This window comes from Lissotriton vulgaris, chromosome 9, assembly GCF_964263255.1.
Source record: "Lissotriton vulgaris chromosome 9, aLisVul1.2, whole genome shotgun sequence".
In the NCBI taxonomy this organism is placed as follows: Eukaryota; Metazoa; Chordata; class Amphibia; order Caudata; family Salamandridae; genus Lissotriton; species Lissotriton vulgaris.
Genome location: NC_141697.1, coordinates 263618780 through 263637528, shown reverse-complemented (window position 1 = coordinate 263637528; position 18749 = coordinate 263618780). Strand labels below are relative to the sequence as shown.

At 41.3% G+C, this 18749-nt stretch overlaps 1 protein-coding gene across 4 annotated transcripts in view; it reads right to left on the bottom strand.

Annotated features, from left to right (window-relative positions):
* The window catches only part of FLVCR2 (FLVCR choline and putative heme transporter 2), a 505902-nt gene that overhangs the window by 114936 nt on the left and 372217 nt on the right, over positions 1-18749 (bottom strand). For all 4 annotated transcript variants that reach the window (XM_086937519.1, XM_086937521.1, XM_086937520.1 and 1 more), the window contains exon 8: positions 15279-15384. In XM_086937519.1, the coding sequence (XP_086793645.1) occupies positions 15279-15384 (106 nt within the window). The remainder of the gene's footprint in view (positions 1-15278; positions 15385-18749) is intronic.

The following is an 18749-nucleotide window of genomic DNA, read 5'->3' as shown; positions in this document are numbered from 1 at the left end:
TGAAGCGCTTCTACCGTGAAAAATCATTTTTTTTTTATTTTCCCCACGGGACCCTTTAATAACCCCAACAACAATCCTAGGGGGTCAAGAGGGGTATACCTTGCCCCCTTTCAATAAATTCCCCCTTCGTTTTTCACCTCTTCTTCTCTCTCGACCCTACCGAGAGATAAGATGGCGGCCGCTCCGGACTGTTTAGAATGTTGACAGACACCGGAGAGCCAATCAGCTTTCTGCGCGCAAAGTTCCGTTTCGCGAAAAGTAAGCGGACCGGATCGCTGCCCGGAGCGCTGTTACAGATATATATCTTGTTTTGAACGTTAATTTCTCAAAAACTACTGGAGCACATATATTGAGACCTAGCAAAGGCACATCGGGCTAACAGTCCCTACAATTTTGCCAAGTTTCGTGCAAATCCATTCAGCCGTTCAAGCTAAAAGTGAGTCCAACCGCCCTATGGAAAAATGAATGGGAAAAACGCGTTTTGGGACCCCCTTTTTTCTCGGCCCCTCCTTGACGAAACCCCACCAAATTTTCAGGGGCTGCTCAGAAACAAAATGTGCCATTTTCCTGAAAATTTCAGCCGATTCCGTCCACAAACGCCAAAGTTATTAGACATAGAATTTTCAAAAATCCCATAGGGAAAAAATCCTAACTATATATACCTACTGGCGATAGCCAGTAGGTAATATATTAATATATATATATTAATATATATATATTAATATATATATATATATATATATATATATATATATATATATATATATATATATACACACACACACACCTACTGGCGGTTGCCAGTAGGTAGTTATAGTTAGGACCTAGTAACATTCTATTGGAAATAACTTTGGCGCCGGTTGATGAATCTTTGTGAATTTTTCAAAGAAGATGGCCCGCTCCGCTCCTTCCCTGAAAGTTTTTGGGGGATTTGTCAAGCGGGGGCTGAGAAAAAAGGGGGGTCCCAAAACGTGTTTTCCCCATGTTATTTTCCACAGGACGATTAGACACGGCGACAGCCCGAACGGCTGAATGGAATTACAAGAAATTTGGCAAAATGGTAGAGTCTGATTCGCAGATCGCCCTTTTGCTTAAATGGTGTAAATCCCTCCAGTAGTTGTTGAGAAAATCTAATTTAAAAAAATGTATACATCTATAAGCGCTCACCGTGCGCGCATCGGGTGTGCGCAAGTGGAATTCTGATTTGCTATTAAAAGTCGGTGAACATTCGATTCGGTGGTAACCAGGAAGTGTTGCCTGCCATTTTGTCAGTGTGAGGTTGAAAAGAGGGCAAAATAAAAGTGAAGAACATGAAAAGGGGGCAGGTTAGAGAGTCCCTGACCCCCTAGGCTTTCTCAGGGGGTCCCTGAAGGACCCCAAAGGCAAAAATAATTTTATTTTATTTTTTTTAAAATCAGGAGGTGCGCGCACGGTGCACGCACCCTCGAGGCTTAAGAGACTGAAAAAAGAAAGTGGAGAAAGTGAAAAGGGGTTATGGTAGAGACTCTCTGACCCCCTAGGCCTTCTTAGGGGGTCCCTGAAGGACCCCAAAGGGCAACCCTTCAGCTGCCATTTTATGTAGTTTCAGAAGAGAGTGAAAAACGAAAGTGGAGAACGTGAAAAGAGGGCAGGGTAGAGTCTCTCTGACCCCCTAGGCCTTCTCAGGGGGTCCCTGAAGGGCCCCAAAACACATTTAAAAAAAAAATGTGCGTGGTGCGCGCACGTTGAAAAAAATCACAAAAAAAGGAAAATAACAAATTTGAGTGTTTATTGTTGATTAAAGATGTAGACTATACTGTTAATTTTTAACCTTCATCTTAAAAATTAGCTGTGCCATTGCATATTACTGGATACAGTCAATCTATTATAATATACAAAGGCAGTTTGTGAAAAATAAATATATAAAAAATATAAAAATTGATTCTGAAATTATCATGTTAAAAACTTTGGAAATTCACTGAAAAACCATATGTTTCAGACATGATATAGTTAGAAATTAGTATTTAAAAAACCTTACAAATTCACTGAAAAAAACATAGGTTTGACACACGTTATAGTTTGAAATTAGCATTTAAAAAACCTTACAAATTCACTGAAAAAAACAGGTTTGACACACGTTATAGTTAGAAATTAGCATTTAAAAAACCTTGCAAATTCACTGAAAAAACCATAGGTTTTACACCAGTTATAGTTAGCTGGTCAATTTACTCATACAAAACCATTGAAATTCCCCCGTTATAGTTAGTTGTACTCACTATAACTCACGCGCCCGCAATCCACTGCTGATGAGGTCGCATAATACATCATTCATGACATGGTCAGTGACATCAGTGATGACATCTCAAATGACATCACTGATGACAACATCCATATGACAATCAGATACACCTCATCACACACTAGTATAATCTTTCATCACTCACTGTAAAATAGAAAGTGCCATATTTGAAACCATTGAGACACCAATAGAAATTTCTAAACACCCACTCGGTTATTTATAGAACTATACACACATCTAATCTAATGTCCTATAAAATCCTTAAGGGACCTTCGTCGCCGATCCTTATGAATCTTCTGACGCCCTATGTCCCTGGCCGCTCTTTGAGATCTTTAGGTCAGGAGCTCGCAGTTGTCCCTCGGTTCAAGCTTAGCCGAGCTGGAGGCCGCTCATTCAGAGTTCGGGCTGCTGCCCTATGGAATTCTCTTCCTTTAGATATACGCGCATCTGACAATCTGTTTCTGTTTCGTAGGGCCATCAAGACTTTTTTATTCCCTTGAAACCTGTTCTTCTTAGTATGCTGCCTTTTTAGATGTGTTGTGTTGACTACCTTGTCAGGCGCCAGGACGCCCCTTTGCTGGGGCAGCTGTGCGCCGAATAAATGTCTATAACATAACATAACATAATCACTTACCTAGAGATTCAGTGTTATATGCAGTGAATAATCAACAGAACACTATCAAATATACTTATACGCCTATTTCAACATTACACACCAGCACACATTGTATTCACTTATAAAGACATCCTTCTGACTTATGCAAACAATTGATTATACTTACATTTACTCACCTACACACTTAAACAAACGCCACTTCATCTATTTATATAGATAGTAACTCACACTTAGTGTGTTATAAAATCACTATTACATGTATACAGTTATCCAGATAGTGACTCATACAATCACTAAGTCTTAGGCACACTTAATTACATATGACTGTCACATACACTGCCTTTTTTTTCAAGTTTAATGGAGATGTACCATTGAGAGAAATATTTCATCACCACCACATCCATAAACCTATACACTCACTGAAACAACTGTTATAACATGTAGTCTTAACCTCATATACCTACTGAATGAACTATTCACACATTTTTGGCAATCACACACCCCCCACCAAACCACATAGACATTCATTTACCCAAACAAATACTCAGTTAAGAAACCAATAACAAATATAGTCTTTAACATAGCAATTAAGACAAAACAATAAAGACTTTCACACAGTTTAGTAACTACACATTATATATAGTGAGACTCTACAAATTAGTCAAAGAAACAATCAATGACACTGTTACTAAATCCACCATCCACACATTTATATTTATATATCCACTCATTCTTCAATGCAAAGTAGTGTATTTATAATACATATTTAAATATCAAAGCAAACCACATTCACTGGATGATGTCATCAGTGATGTCTTTTGAGATGTCATCAGTGATGTCACTGGACATGTCATGAATTATGTAATATGTGACATCATCAGCAGTAGATTGCGGGCGCGCGAGTTATAGTGAGTATAACTAACTATAACGGGGGAATTTCAATGGTTTTGTATGAGTAAAATGACCAGCTAACTCTAACTGGTGTAAAACCTATGGTTTTTTCAGTGAAAAAAAAATAAAGAAATATATATATATATATATATATATATATATATATATGTATATATATATATATATATATATATATATATATATATATGAAGAAAACGCCATCCTTTCCACGGGTTGTCCAAGAATAACGAGAGTGAGCCCAGATTTCGTGCCAATTTCTCGGTGATTTATTTATTAATCACACCAGCCATCCGCCATAACGCGTTTAACCTCCCAAACGAGGCTTGATCACATGACGTTAGTTGAAACAAACAAGGGTCTTAAATACACAGAAAAGTGGGAGCGGCATTGCGCTTAAAGTGATATGTGCATTAAATATTCTTTCAAATGCCGCCAGGCTAATACAAAAAACTGCAATAGTAAAGGATTGAAAATTCAAAATTGAGGGCCAGTGCCCGACATGTTCAATTCAAATTCATTGGTGTTTAACGGTATAAGGTGCATTAAGAACATTGCTATAAGATTTGATTCACCAATCGAAACACTCAATATCCAAAAAAGTTCATTGTAACAACTTTACAAGAAAAGCTATCAAAAATATATATATATACATATAAAAATATTATACTACATATATACAATTTTATATAGAAAAAGATGTGCTACAAAAATATATTTTTTTCCAATCCATCTATCTATATACACTGAATCAGTATTTACATATGTACACATGAGTCTGGTTCCACATTTCATTTAGAACCTCTGAATGCATGTGCATTCATGTGTTAATCTAGACTTATAAATCATTAAAGTGTTACAATTAATATTGGATAAGAGTGACAACATAGGAAAATCTTATACCGTTGAGTTCTACAAAATATCAAGAAAAACACTAAACTTTTGAGTGGTGTGTAAGACCCTTGCAGGCAGCTGTGAATTAGGAATTATTTAAGAACCTATATAAAGTGCTCGTGTTGCCTAATAATTAAAGAAAATATTAAAAGAAAATTATTATTTCACAGAAGAAAGAGGAGGAAGTGATAGGGAACCCAAAGGGCAAATTCCACTAAAATGTGAATGATAATTAGATGTACTGAGATAAAAATCACACAGTTACAGAAAAATAAGTGGAGAAAACATCCTACATCTGGGAATGACTGGGACGGTCCTGTTGTCTTGAAAGTAACGGATCAAGTAAGGGGTACACCTAACTTATAGTGGCATATGCATAGGGAGATGGAATCTTAATGATGGACAATGGGGTTTACTGATCCTTGAGACAAGTGTAGAGGTCCTCTCGATCGTTCAGTCCAGTTGGACTCTTGCTGTTCATTTCTAGAATGTATCTTGTCTCAAGGAGACGCAGTTTGCCCTCTCTATCTCCCCCCGTTTAAGAGGCATGACCATGTCCACTAGGTAGTATTGTAGATCACTGGGGTCACTGTTATGCATTGCCTTAAAGTGGCGTGCCACAGGGTATATATATATATATATATATATATATATATATATCCCAAGTACAAGCAGTAGAAAGATTTTCTGAAGCCTTTAGTACATGTTCAACTTGATCACAAGTTAAATTTTGGTATCATGATAAACCCATACAGATTCATTGTGGTGAAAACGGCAAACATGTTTAGTCTAATAGACTTCTTTAGTGCTACTGGCGAACGCAAGTCACAAGTAGGAAAGTACACAAAAAGGCTGGAGAACAGAATAACGTCCCCCTGATTAGTAATGACCGCCCACATTGTTTGTTCGAGTAAAACACTGCAACAGTGTTGTCTGTGAAGCCTTGTTCACCTTTATCCGGAAGCAGGGGAAGGAAGGAGTTCAAACATAGAAATGGCAGTGTGCAACAGATGCTTAGCAGGCAAATCTTTCCTCTGGAGAGTCTAAAGTCCATGACTGCTTTTGCAGCAAGTTTACGATCCATATTAACATTACGCTACTTTTATTAAAGGGACTCGAGGATACAAAAAGGCCCACATTCAATGGGTTGAAGTCGAGTACACAACTGTGGGATGTGATTATCCTCAAGACTCTACAGGCTAAGGGTGGTTCTGAGACAGATGATTCCATGAAATTAGCATACAACACCTCAAAATAACAAGACAGACAGAGGTTATAAAAATCAGATGTCTCTCCCAAAAATTCAGCTGCAGGAAGGAGAAACTTGCCACCGCTTGTCTCAAGTGTAGATCATTGCCAGAAATAGAAATGCGAGAAGAATCAAAGAGTCTGCCATTGTTACAATGAACTTACATTTCTCGCTGGAAAGCAGATAACACAACTTGGTGGATGGAAAATCCTACATCAATGAGAGAGTGGGAAAGCAGATTAAGTTCTATAAACAAGATGCAGGATACTGGTCTTTGACTAACCAATCTTCCAGATGAAAATAATGTATCCACTGTGGCAAACACAGGCCGCTAAACACTGGGAATAAAGTTCAGGCTGGAAGATAAAACTGCAGTATTGACTGTGCTGATCTTGGACTGAAAATCCCAAGTGATAGTAATGCTTTTCTTCGATTGTAATATGAAGGTATGGATCCCGGAGCTCTACAGGTGTCATCCAGTCCAAGACTGAATGGTCCTTTCGCCAAGTGGAAAGATTCCAAAAAGTGAAATGAATTCAAATTATTAACATCTAAACTTGGCTTGTTGTCCAAAGCCTTTTTGAGGGCATGACAGTACCTGGAATAAAATCCATGGCTGAAAAAGGCCATGGTCTCAAAAATTATCCGGATCACTTCTAGAAGAGGGTTTTATCCTGCTTTCAGAATATCTGAAGATGAACTTTGCAATTTTGGACGACCAAGTATTGGTTGAAAGTAGGTTTAGGGCATACGAAATATGGATGATTTTCAACACCCATTGGTCTTGAGTGCTATGTCCATTGTAAAGAAGACAGTTCCTCTCACAGGGGATGTAAAATTCAAAATATTCATGGGTTTCTCATGCCCGAAGGCAGGTCCGCTTGACTTTTTTGAGGAGTTTTGGTTGCATCAGCTAAAGGAGCGCCTATTTAGGTTTATTACAAAATGTACGATTCCTTCGATATGGAGGCTGCTTCTGTTCAGACATTTTAAATGCATTAAAAATTGAGCTGGCTGGTATAAATCCAGTCTTCCTCCAGTGCAATCACTAGAGCACCATGAAAATGGGAGAGGATGTAGACTTACGGCTAGAGAGGTCGACCTCAGACCTGACTTTGCTAGCGGACTGAGCTATTCGTAGTTCTTGCTGCTGTGTCTCGCGTGTCCTTATATATCAGTAGATTTCACATTGCTGCCTTCTAACCTTTTAAAAGTCTGAAAAAAAAATCCTCTGGACTAGAGCATCTTAAAAGAAAACTCTGTAAACTTCAAAACTTTCCCAATTCAGTAAATGGTCATGAACAAGAAGCATGTATCTGTCTACTGCAAAGAAAAAACGTACAATAAGATTTTTTGCCCTGATTCTCAAACACTTTAGCCTTTTTATTCAACATGAAATTCAAAGATGCGCCAAGCAATTGCATTTATCTAAGGTTGCGGTTACCACAGCAGACTCCGCAAGTAATTTGTTCATAACAACAATAAATTATCTTTGGGTGTTTTGTACATCCAAACCGTCTGAAACAGAATTTTCAGAATCCGTGCTTGTCTTAGAAGCAACCAAATTACTCAATAAATATGATTCCATGTTAAGCAAAGTTTTTGGAGCTGGCGGCAGCCGTGAAAATAGGCAGGCAGAAGTAGGATTTGTAAACAGGCACAAGATCAAGACTTCATTGCTTTTACCAATAGTCGGATTGCGAGGCTCAAGATACGGATAAGAGCTGAAGAGTATGGGCCAGATCTACAAAAATGCAATTTTGCATTTCCTACATAGCAACTCCATAAGAATCGCTATTTAGGAAATGCACAATGATATGTATGACATTACCGATTTCCTAATAGCGAATCCTACAGAGTAGGTATCGCTATTAGGAAATTGTAATTTGGAAATTCCATGCCATCGGTCCAATGGGCTGGTTTTGCATTTACAAAATAGCTTTTTCCCATTAGAAAACTGCTGTTTTGGAAATGCTAAACCAAGGATGGCTATGGTCATAAGGCCCCGTACTGGACCCCAAAAATAGTGATGCATATGTGCGCTCTATTACACTATAAAAAAGCTTCTTGGGGAGCCTTTTTTTAAATTGTACATGGTTACCATGGTAATTGCATTTCCTGAATGCTCATTTTGCATTTAGGAAATGCTTTGTACATGTGCTAAGAAATTGCAACTATGAAATCCCTATTTGCGATTTCCTATTTAGGGAATTGCAAAATGAAATTTCGACTGGGTAGAAATCGCGTTTTGCAATTCCCTAAAGGCCTTTGCTCATAGGTAAAAGCTGTTTTGCATTTCTTAACGGGCCGAAATTGTAATTCGGCTCGTTATGAAATGCAAAAGTTGTTTGTACATCTGGCCTTATGTGTCTTATTTCTTAGGTGGTTGTGGCTCAAAGGACTTCTCTTCAGTAGATAAGCACCAACTTTCGAAGAGTCAGGAGGTGATTATGGAGTAGGTGTAGGAATCTTTTCCTTGAGTAGAGTTCCTGAGTAAGAATGATAATGGTCCATCCATACAGACGTAATAAGAGTGCTGATTACAGTAAATGCCAACTTCATCCTTCTATGAGGACTTTGATGAAGCAGTAGTATTTCCTAGTAACGTGTAGTCCGAGGTGGTAAGAATAGCAATGAAGGTCCAGTGTTGCACACTAAAACTGCACTTCTGGGGCTAACTGAACATTGTTAGAAACAGGCTATCCTTGAATGAAATTGAAAAAAGGATGAGTGATCAAATGAGTATGGCTGCTGTGCACATCTGGAGGACATCCTAAATCATCAAATGAAAACTGAAAAGAAGGACGGAATTGTAATCCATCACGAGCGAGCTAAAAAAAACCTGAATAATACTGAAAAAAGAAAGTAATCAAAATTTTATTTTTAGTATTAAATATTTTGACCTCTGAAATAGGTTGAAAAAACATTGAGAAACAACCTCAAGTACCGGTAAAATGTCAGATTAAATTGTAGCCAAGTTGTGAGGACCACCTTCTGAAATCACTGACACCAAAACTGGAACCAACATGTGTGCTACGTCTTTTTCTAATCCCTAGTGCTATTCTTATTTTTTTCTTAGTATTTACTAACCAAAAAGATCTTCCCAAAGACTACTATGGTACCATAAGTGATAAGTGTGATAATATTTCATCGCCACCTCTCTGAGAGGTACTTAATAACCTACATCAAAAAAAGGAGTGTTTTGAAAATGACCAGTGCCAAAGCCCTGATCCCCAATACCGGTATTGAAGAGAACAATGCCGCACCTCCAGTATGAGACATACACGCCTTTGTGTTTTTTTGAGGATTTCACTGCAGGCTCTTTATCAATCCCAGGATGCTTCACACCTGTTTAAATGAGTTTTCATTTAGGAGCATCCATCTGTGATACCTTACGAGTGAGACGGTCATTTGGTACAAAGTACCATAAGCCTTTCAATTCAATGCTATCTTTGCGAAAGATATTGCCACATGCCTGCTGCCTTAGGGTTTCCAGCCTAGAAAGGACGTCTGAGAGCCCCAGAAGAGAAACACTGTCTCAATAATTCCAACAGGCACTGCTAGAAAGGAGCCTGTGCCTTTCATTAACAGCATGTGCGCCGGAGAGAAAAACGTATCCCATTTTAGATAGAAAAGACAGCAAAAGAATTATAGAATGAAAAAGTGTCAGATAAGATAATACCAGTGACTACCCCAACATGTAGAAAAACTGGAAACTGGGTGTGGTGTCATTTGGCACAGTAGGGGGGGTCGCAGCTCAGTAATGCAGATGACCACTTGAACATGTTGGGCTTGAAAGTTTAAAGTGACCGATTTTTAGGTCGAGTCTAGCGGCAGCGCGCATGCGCTGCTTGCTCTGCGAGGCATGCTGTATTAGGGTATGTTCTTGAAGTGTCTCCCACTCTCCGGCCATATTTGTCATTGGCTTATGTCATTGTTCTTTGTAAATGCGGGCTCCTGGTTAGGTAACAGGCTCATTAGTCGCTCCTTAGTATCGCCTTGTCTACCTTTGTAAAGTCCCATGAGCTCTGGACCCTTTACTGGTGTCGTTACTCGGTCTGTTTTATCTCCATCTGTGAGCACTATTTTCTTGAATGATTTTCACCCTTTCCACCCACAATGTGCTTTCCTGATACAGCGCGGACCGCCAGGCGCGCTTTCACTTCACATTTCAGTGTCTGGCCAGTTTACTTTGGTTAACGCTATATTTGGTAGATAAAGCGCTGCGCTGTGCTCACTCAAAGCATGCCGTTCACAGAAGGCATTGGAGCCCGGGGGTGGGGGGTTGGCGATTAGGCAGCTATGTCAGCGGACACCGGCCGACTCGGGCGCGCTGTTCTCCTCCCCTCATGCTGCCTAAGTCTGCTCACACTCTGTCCCCGCAGCTAACCAGACGTGAGGCCGATCCAGAGCCTCCATACCCACCCCCCCCCCCCCCGAACCCACTCCTCCGAGGCAGGGTGAGCAGTTGAACTTCGAACAAGGTTGTAGCAACTGAAGTCCCTCACCCATACACGAGGCATACAACTGACTGCTGATATCTGTATGCTTTTGCTGTTTTCAATTTCTTTCAGAAAGAAAAAATGCCATATTTCACTGCTTTTCGGATAGTTTGAATCCAGTAGTCCTTCTGGTCACCAGGGGAAACAAGCATTTCCAATGCAATAGGTCTCGCATTTACACGAGTTTAAGCTATTGGCATTGTAAATGACAATGCCTTTTATTTATGCTTAAAACACCAAAACATAAATAAAAGGCATTGTCATTTACAATGCCAATAGCTCAAACCCGAATAAAGGCGAGCCCTATTGCACTGGAAATGCGTGTTTGTGTTTTGTGAGAAGCCTTCCTTTATCTTACCTTGAGCCACTATTAACGGCCAACTCATCACGAAAGACGAAATGCAGAACAGGAGAATGAGAAGGTGGAAGGGAGGAAAAGGGAGCACATGAGATACATGCAGCAGAGAATAATGTATGCCATAAGATTAATGTGACTTGCTGAGGAAGTAAAATGAGAGCAAGGTGAACGGAACACGTAAGGTGTGCAATAAAACAAACATATACAGTAGTGAGAAAAAGGTGTTCTTTATGTGTAACATCCGTTGGAGAAAGTAATGCAGTCTATATAGGAGACATTCAGTGTAAGGACAGTGACGTGGAAGGGAGCGACTGTATGAGCTCTGCTGATGGCGAGTTAAGTGTGCCACGTGGAAGGAAGATAAGGTGATAAGACATGCTGAGAAAATGTTACGTGCTTTCGCAATGTGAGGGAGGAGAATGGGTGAGACATGCGAGGGAAGGAGACAAGTGCGGGAAGAGGGGAGTAGAAAAGGAGGAAGTGAGTAGAAAAGGAGGAAGTGAGACTCGTGAAGGTGAGCCCCCAGCAGCAGTGCTCAGCCGCTGTCCCTGGCAGCACACTTACTTACAGCACAGTGGCACCTGGACAGGCCAGGGCATAAGCCTAATGGAGGATGTTGCAGTCTGCAGCCAGACATGAGCAGTGTGGCCCAGACATGTGGCATGGTAGCAACACTCCAGAAACTGCATAGGTAAGTTTGGCAGAGAAGGAACTGGATTGCGGAGGTTTGACAGGGTAGCTCTGCTAATTGTTAAATCTGCTATTTCTTTAAGATGATGTTAACTACTTTACGCCACAGACCACTTCCAATTGCCTCAAGATCTGTGAGAGTCTCTGGCAAATAAGAGATAAAACCCCCTTCCCTTACTGTGCAAGCTTTGTTTTGGTACCATTAACTGAGGTTCAGGCTATCTCAAATATGGAGAAAAGGGTGGGGGAGGGCCAAGGACATAATTCTTTATTATCACCCCCATCACAAATCATCTTAACTGTCCAACTAAAAAACAAATCAAGGGATGTCCCTGATAAGAACACTAATCTCAAAAGTTAATCAACCAACATCACAATTGGTCATGCTAGTATCTGTGCAATTATGCAAGTTACTATATGCATGAGAGTAATTACTGGAATGTCCTCTTCACAGTGAATTAGAATGTAACCCCTCCTCGAATGCCCAGCTGCATGTTCATCTAAACAAACATTATATACAACCCCTCACCCCATCATACTCATAATACGGTTCAAAGCAATACAGTTGACTTATTTTGACCATGGTTTCAAGCTAATTTAGCATGTGTGTAGAGGCCTAGACCGGTCCCTGAGTAATACGAGGTCCAGAATCTGTTATAAGGCCTAGAGGGGTGCACTGAATATACCCTCGTAGTAGAAAGAGGACTACTGTGCCTGTCCTAGGATGAGCCCATACAACCAGTTGTGACAGCATCCAATGGTTTGTGAATCCTAGTATGGCCAGATCTTTTTTTCCGTATCAGTGAGAGTGAATTGTATGGTATATTGTATTGTATATTGGATTTATATAGCGCTTTTCACCCAGGGGTCTCTAAGCGCTTGCCTTGGGAACCCGTCCTGGCTTTTCCCTGTATGATAGCCCCTATAGGGCATCCCCAAGGTGAACCAAGGTGAAAGCCAGGCATCCCGCCGCGGGGGGCCGTTGTGGAGATTAAGCAAGCTTAATGCCCAGAGTTGCAGAGTGTGAACCCATGATTAGGTCAGGCACCGAAGCGAGAATTATCGAGTCCGTGGACATTTGAGCTCAAGACCCTGCCGCGTCGGGAATTGAACCCTGGTCCCGGGTCTGACCTCTGCTTCAGGGTCTGCCTGCTCTAACCAGTGAGCCACACTTCTCCAGTGAGGCCCACTGACACCTCTAATTTTAGGTTCCACTGTCCTGTGAAACCCAGGGCCTTGCACTGACATCCTTTATGCATGTACAGTGCATGTATAGTATGTGTATAATGTACGTGTGGTTGTTGGACTCAAGGTTTGTGCAAGCTTTAATACTGAAACCAATGGGATCCATTTTGGGTTTTTTTCTGTTTGAAAGCTTTATTGAAATAATAAATTGTCAATACAATAAGGTGACATCAGCAGAACAGAATGAGAGATGCAAAAACTTTGTAAAAAAGATAAAACAATCTGCCGAAGGCACAAGGAAAAAATCAAAGCATTTTGAATTTTTTAAGGGGGGGAAGGGAAGGGAGGGAGGGGAGTAAAACCATGTTAATGCAATCCTAAAAATGAAACAGAAATAAGCGTAATGTTTGTTGGCAACAAAGTACAGTAAATGCACAATTATCTGGATAAGAGATGAAATAAAAGTATGATAAAAACATGAATAGAGAAAAAACTACATTAGTGAAATCTAAAGCATGTAACTACAAGCAGAAGTACAACTGTTCAAGGAGGCTTAAAATTATCAGAAGAAAGTGGAGTATACCTCTTTTTGGCGGATTATCTAAATATAGGGTAAGAGGTAACCAATAAATGGGATCCATTTTGGATGCCCCAGTTTTGGCATGGCACAAGACAGAGGATGAGGACGGCCTCCCCAGGCAACAGAAGTGTATGGACTGTGGCTGGAGGGTGGAAGTTCACACACTGCAGTGAGGAGGAAGGAGACAAGGCTATCTTTAGATATTCAGTGAAATCTTTGCTAGCAAGGGGCTGCTGACTGGTTCTTCCTGAGCACTGCCATTTGGTTTATGGTAGGCAGGGGTGATGGGCAGCACTGCCACTTTCTCTGTCCCAGATTACTGCTTCGGGAAGGCTGGTAATAGTCACATACAGAAACCTCACACTTCACTGTGGGTGTGTTATGAGTGTTCCTGCTTTGCGACAGCCCGAATGCCACGTGCTGAAAGAAGGATCATGTCACACATCGGCTGTCTGTAGAGAGCAGCCTGAGAAGGATACTTGAAAGAGAACCTCCCCAACCCAGTTCTGGAGTTTGACACTTAAGATTCACACCCGTCTACCAATGTGTACACGAGAGGGACTTAAACCACCCTACTGTGTTACAGGTCCAAGTTCTCCAGGCTCAAGGAAGGAAGTGGTCCACCGGGGAAACATGTACCTCAATATATGAATATGTAACAGTTTTGAAATGCTGACACTTGTTTAATAAAAAGATGTTTTTTTAAAAAGAAAAAGGAAGGAAGTGGTCAGCTGATTACTTAAAAACTGCTGTAAGCAGGGCTAGTGGCTGCCGTAAAGCCAGTCTCCCAGAATTCTGGGGACATCACCTGAAGCCTGAAGTTTCTGTTGGAGAAGCAGAGGGACTTGAGTGCCTAGAAACCTGTGCCTTCGGAGAAAAAGCCAGAGTCTGCCTGGTCCTGCAGGAGAAGAGAAGGTCCAGGAGGAGAGGATTAGAGTATTCCTGGCATAGAGAACACCTAGGGAAATACACTGCATGAGCGAGTAAGCCAGAGGTGACCCACGCTGCAAGTGGGCCTCATTTTCAGTCAAGAACGCACCCAAGTACAATTCAAATAGACCCATGCCCCCTTTTGACTGTATGCCATGATTTGGCTTTGCTGCCTCTGGCATGGAAAGCTGCAACACTACATAGGGTGAGCTGCACTGTCTAAAAAGGTTGCAACTGTCAGGAGCACATACCTGGGGTCATATCAGCCCATTGGAGCATTGCAAATGCATGACTGTAGAATCAGCCGCCTTCAATTGCCGAAGATGATGGGAGCTGTACATCAAAGCCAGCAGTGCAGAATTCAGGCTGAGCACACTGAAGTCGCAGGCTGTTCCTATATTCCTTCTGGACTGGGAAAGAATCAACAAGCAAGCAGCACGGTTCTCCGCCTGTGGTCTGGACAGGGAAACTGTAACAAGCTGACTCGAGAGTATCTACACCTAGGCCTAATTGTGCAAAGTCTGCTGGGGAACTTTAATAAACATGGTTACCCAGGCACGTACAGAGCATTGGGTGGAGAAAGGGGATGGGGGCACAAATTGTTATAGAGTAATGCGCTGTTTTCGAAAATTGAATTGTGTAGTGTTTAGTTCTGCATTGCAATAACAAATACTTTCTATAAAAATAAACCAAGCACTGGGTTGGAAATTAAGTTATTGTGTCTGATGGTTGATTGTGGAGTTCTGAGCTCTTGTCCCCAAACTACATTCCTTAAGATGCTGTGGACTTCTCACCCCTTCCTATGGTGACAATTAAGTGCAGAAAGTGTAGAACTCAGCCCATTTGCAGAGCCGCAGTAGGATGGACCACACAATACCAGTGGCAAATGACCTCAACCACCACAGTTGGGGAGTTGACCATTTTTGCTCTGTGGTCCCCCAATGAGGTCTGGCAATGAGGAACAGGGTCCGGTAGAAGATGCCTGGGAAGGTGGGGCATGTGATATGCCTGCAAAAAGGATGCAAATGGGACAGAGGTACACATTGGGCCCGTGGTATGAGTCCAACGGCGAGGAAATTAAGGTTACCTGAGCAGACACATTAAGGAGGCCGGATGAGGTTCCTTCGGATTCAGGATATGTCAATTCGGCTGCAAATTCAAATCCCAGCGGGAGGTAACCAGTCATGAAAAACCTGAAATTGGAAAAGTGTAAGTCTGAAAATGTGTTACAATTTCAGGGAACTAAACAGAATATGCAAATTAGAACATCCACATTTTTGCAGCTGTCAAACTAAGCTACAATCTACAGTCGTTACAGTTAGATACCCACTGGAAATACCTTGCGTTTGGAGTGGCCCAAAAAAAGAAAATCCAGTTCACGATTAAAAAGAACTCAAGAAAACATTTGCTGTGTGAGATAAACCAGCAATTAGTGAAATCATCGAGTATTACAACTAAGTAAGTGAAGCATGTTGCCTCCACCAAAACGAACATACTGATTGGAGGATATGTATATGCGGGCATAGCTTACCTTTCCATTGGAATGGCATTTATCACGGTATTTGGCAGTGTTGTCTGGGGGTGTTTATATTAGATAAAATGAAAGACTAGCCAGTGCAAAGTATCACTCAAAAAGTTAAAGGAGGGTGCTATCATCACAGACGTGCTCATTGGTATACCCAATTCACCAGGAACTCGTCTTGGATCATTATATCCGTTACATTTAAGAGAGGGAACATATTTCCTTCTATGGGGAACCGTAATGGCCATCTTGTTGGTTGTCCAAGGAAGCTATCTAGCACTTACAAGTGGGTACTGTTAAGAAATTGATATGTTGTGTACTTAATTTGAGTGGCCATAAAAGTATGTTTGAATAATGTTATCATAGAACTATACTCTCATGTGTCAATTAGAGAATCCATTTTTTTAAAGCAATATTTATATCATCGTTGAGGCCAATGGTATTGGAAGAAAGGCGAAATATCCATTGTTGTTCCCTTCTGGGAGACTGGCTTTCCGGCAGCCACTAGCCCTGCTTACAGCAGTTTTTAAGTAATCTGCTGACCACTTCCTTCCTTTTTTAAAAAAAAAACGTCTTTTTGTTAAACAAGTGTCAGCATTTCAAAACTGTTACATATTCATGTATTGAGGTACATGTTTCTGGTTCACATTGGGATTGGCTGCTAGTATGGTCCAACATAAGTCATCTGGTGTGTGGCCTTCGGTTGGGAAGAGCAGACTCATTTTGCTGCAAATGACGGCTGCTGGTCGTAGGCAATTAAAGTCAATAAAGAGGGCAGTATTTTTGCATTTTATTGCCCATAACGAGTAACCGTCATGGTTTGTTTCAGGAAATAAGTGTTTGCGTTGGTACATTAACAACGATCCAAGGCTGCCTGATGCAAACATAAAATACAGTTTGTACAGGTCAGAACAAATTAATTTCCTCTGACAAAGTGCCCATAAAAAAAGCGGTCCCTACATCCTCTGCCCCGGATGTTGCCTTTCTGCTGAAAGGAGTGCTGTGAGCACAGAAGGACCCTTGTTCTTTTTGCATCAAATCCTATTTTGACCGATGGTCACTTCAAGAAATTAACAATCTCAAAAAAAGTCACAGAATTCAGAGCCTGGATCATGATGGCTGATGGTCATGGCTGCATCTCTCTTCCTCAGCTCCCCAAGGAGAATTGCAGCAGGTATGGTCAGACCTGGATAGAAAATAGGCCTGGGTACCAGAATAAAAGTGGGCCCATTACTGAATTAAATAGATAAAAAACACAAAAGCAGGGGGAGAAACGTTTTCAAATCAAGGCAGTATTTTGCAAAAATATGGGAGAGTTCATGCATTTGAGCTTGCTGCAGGCAGTTTTTCTGGAAATATCAGGAAAATCAACTGTAAAAACTGACCTGCCAGACCTAATGGGGCAGTTTTTAATGCGTTTAAGTATTTCAAGAATACATATGCACAATTCTTCCCACATTTGCTTTAAAATGCACCATTTGTCACTACTTTTTCTTTCCAAACTTTTTTTCAAGGGGGGAGGGAGAACTTATCCCCCGATCCCACCTCGCCTGGTGTTAGACGGGCTCACTATGTAACACTCATCCCCCAACTTTTACGCCCTACCATTTTCAAATATTCCCAGCCACCACTGCTGAGGAAGCAAAAGTAAGTTGATGTTCGAGAGTTGAGCCGGACACGAGAAGCATCTGTAAATTGGTAGAAATCACGAGATTCTACAAAGTCTTGTAAAAGAGAGAGTTTGGTAGAAATAAAGAGAGAAATTAGCTCAAGTAGGTAAGTGGAGGGAAATGGAGAAGAGGTTCAGGTAGGAGGCAAACTGTGACCACCAGAGTGGTGCACCATTGTGAAAAGAATTATCTGAAGAAATTCCCACTCGCAGGGTATAAACATTTCAGCTAATATTCATGCGGAACATGGCACAACCTGCTCAGACTTTCCAACTGGGTGTTCCTTTTCTCCTGCAGATGGAGGGCAGTAGGAAAAAATATGAATTACCAGGGCCCACAGCTGAAAACCCAGTTGGCACAGAGATTGAGATCATGCCTCTCCTTGCCTACTCAAGTAAATATCCTGCTGCTGATGGGTTGTCTTTTAGGACACCAGCAATTGCTTTCAAACCCATATGCTTTATATGGAGTGGCATTTCTTGGGGTATCACAGTCCCAGGGTATTCAAATCCTCTCGATCAGCTCATAGACTGTACCAAGGGTCAGTCAGTTGCCATAGTGATCTGAGCAACTCAGGGCTGAAAGAAATGACCAGGTTGCATTAAAACAAAAGTGGAGTGTCAGAAACCGCTCTTTCAGAAATCACGATTTTCAGTGACTAAGGTCCTTGTAATGAGCTCCAATGAAGAGTAAGATCGTGTTTTAAAGCTCTATTTCACAAACCTGCCAGGATGAATATGACACTTTAGAACGCGTGGCATTACCCCGCATTTTTTACTCCGCAAAACCTTTTACAATGCAGGGCTTTACAAAATCCATTACAATGCTTAGTCCATTAAAACACAATTTACTATTCTAACTCCACTGGGGCGCTGTAATGGGAAACGCGTTGTAATGGTTTGTGGTGTAAAGCCCTGCATTGTAACATGTGGGTTAATGCTGTTGTTGTAAAAGATGTTTACCAGCCAGCATACCCATATGGATTCAGGAGCTCTCCTCGCTCAAAAGCGTTTGAAATCACGACGAATTTTCAATTTAACCATGTCAAAACTGCTCTAAATAGCTTGGGTCAAAACAGATCGAAGGCCATCCGGGACTTTTGAGAGGACTTGAGCTACTGAATCCCAAAGAGCATGATGATAGGGGGCCAGCAGGCAAATGGCGTTTACAGACCTGAGGGCCAGACTGGAGGAAGAAAATACCTTCTTCCCAAAGATCTCAACTCTTTTGGACTCCCTGTTGGCGGGAGTACTCGAAAAAGCATGTGGATTTGTTGACTAGTAGACGCCTGCACTACTAAGCTCTCAGGACAGGGGTGTCAAGACAAAAATGCAGGGCTGCCTAGGGCAATTTGGCTGCGTCTTGC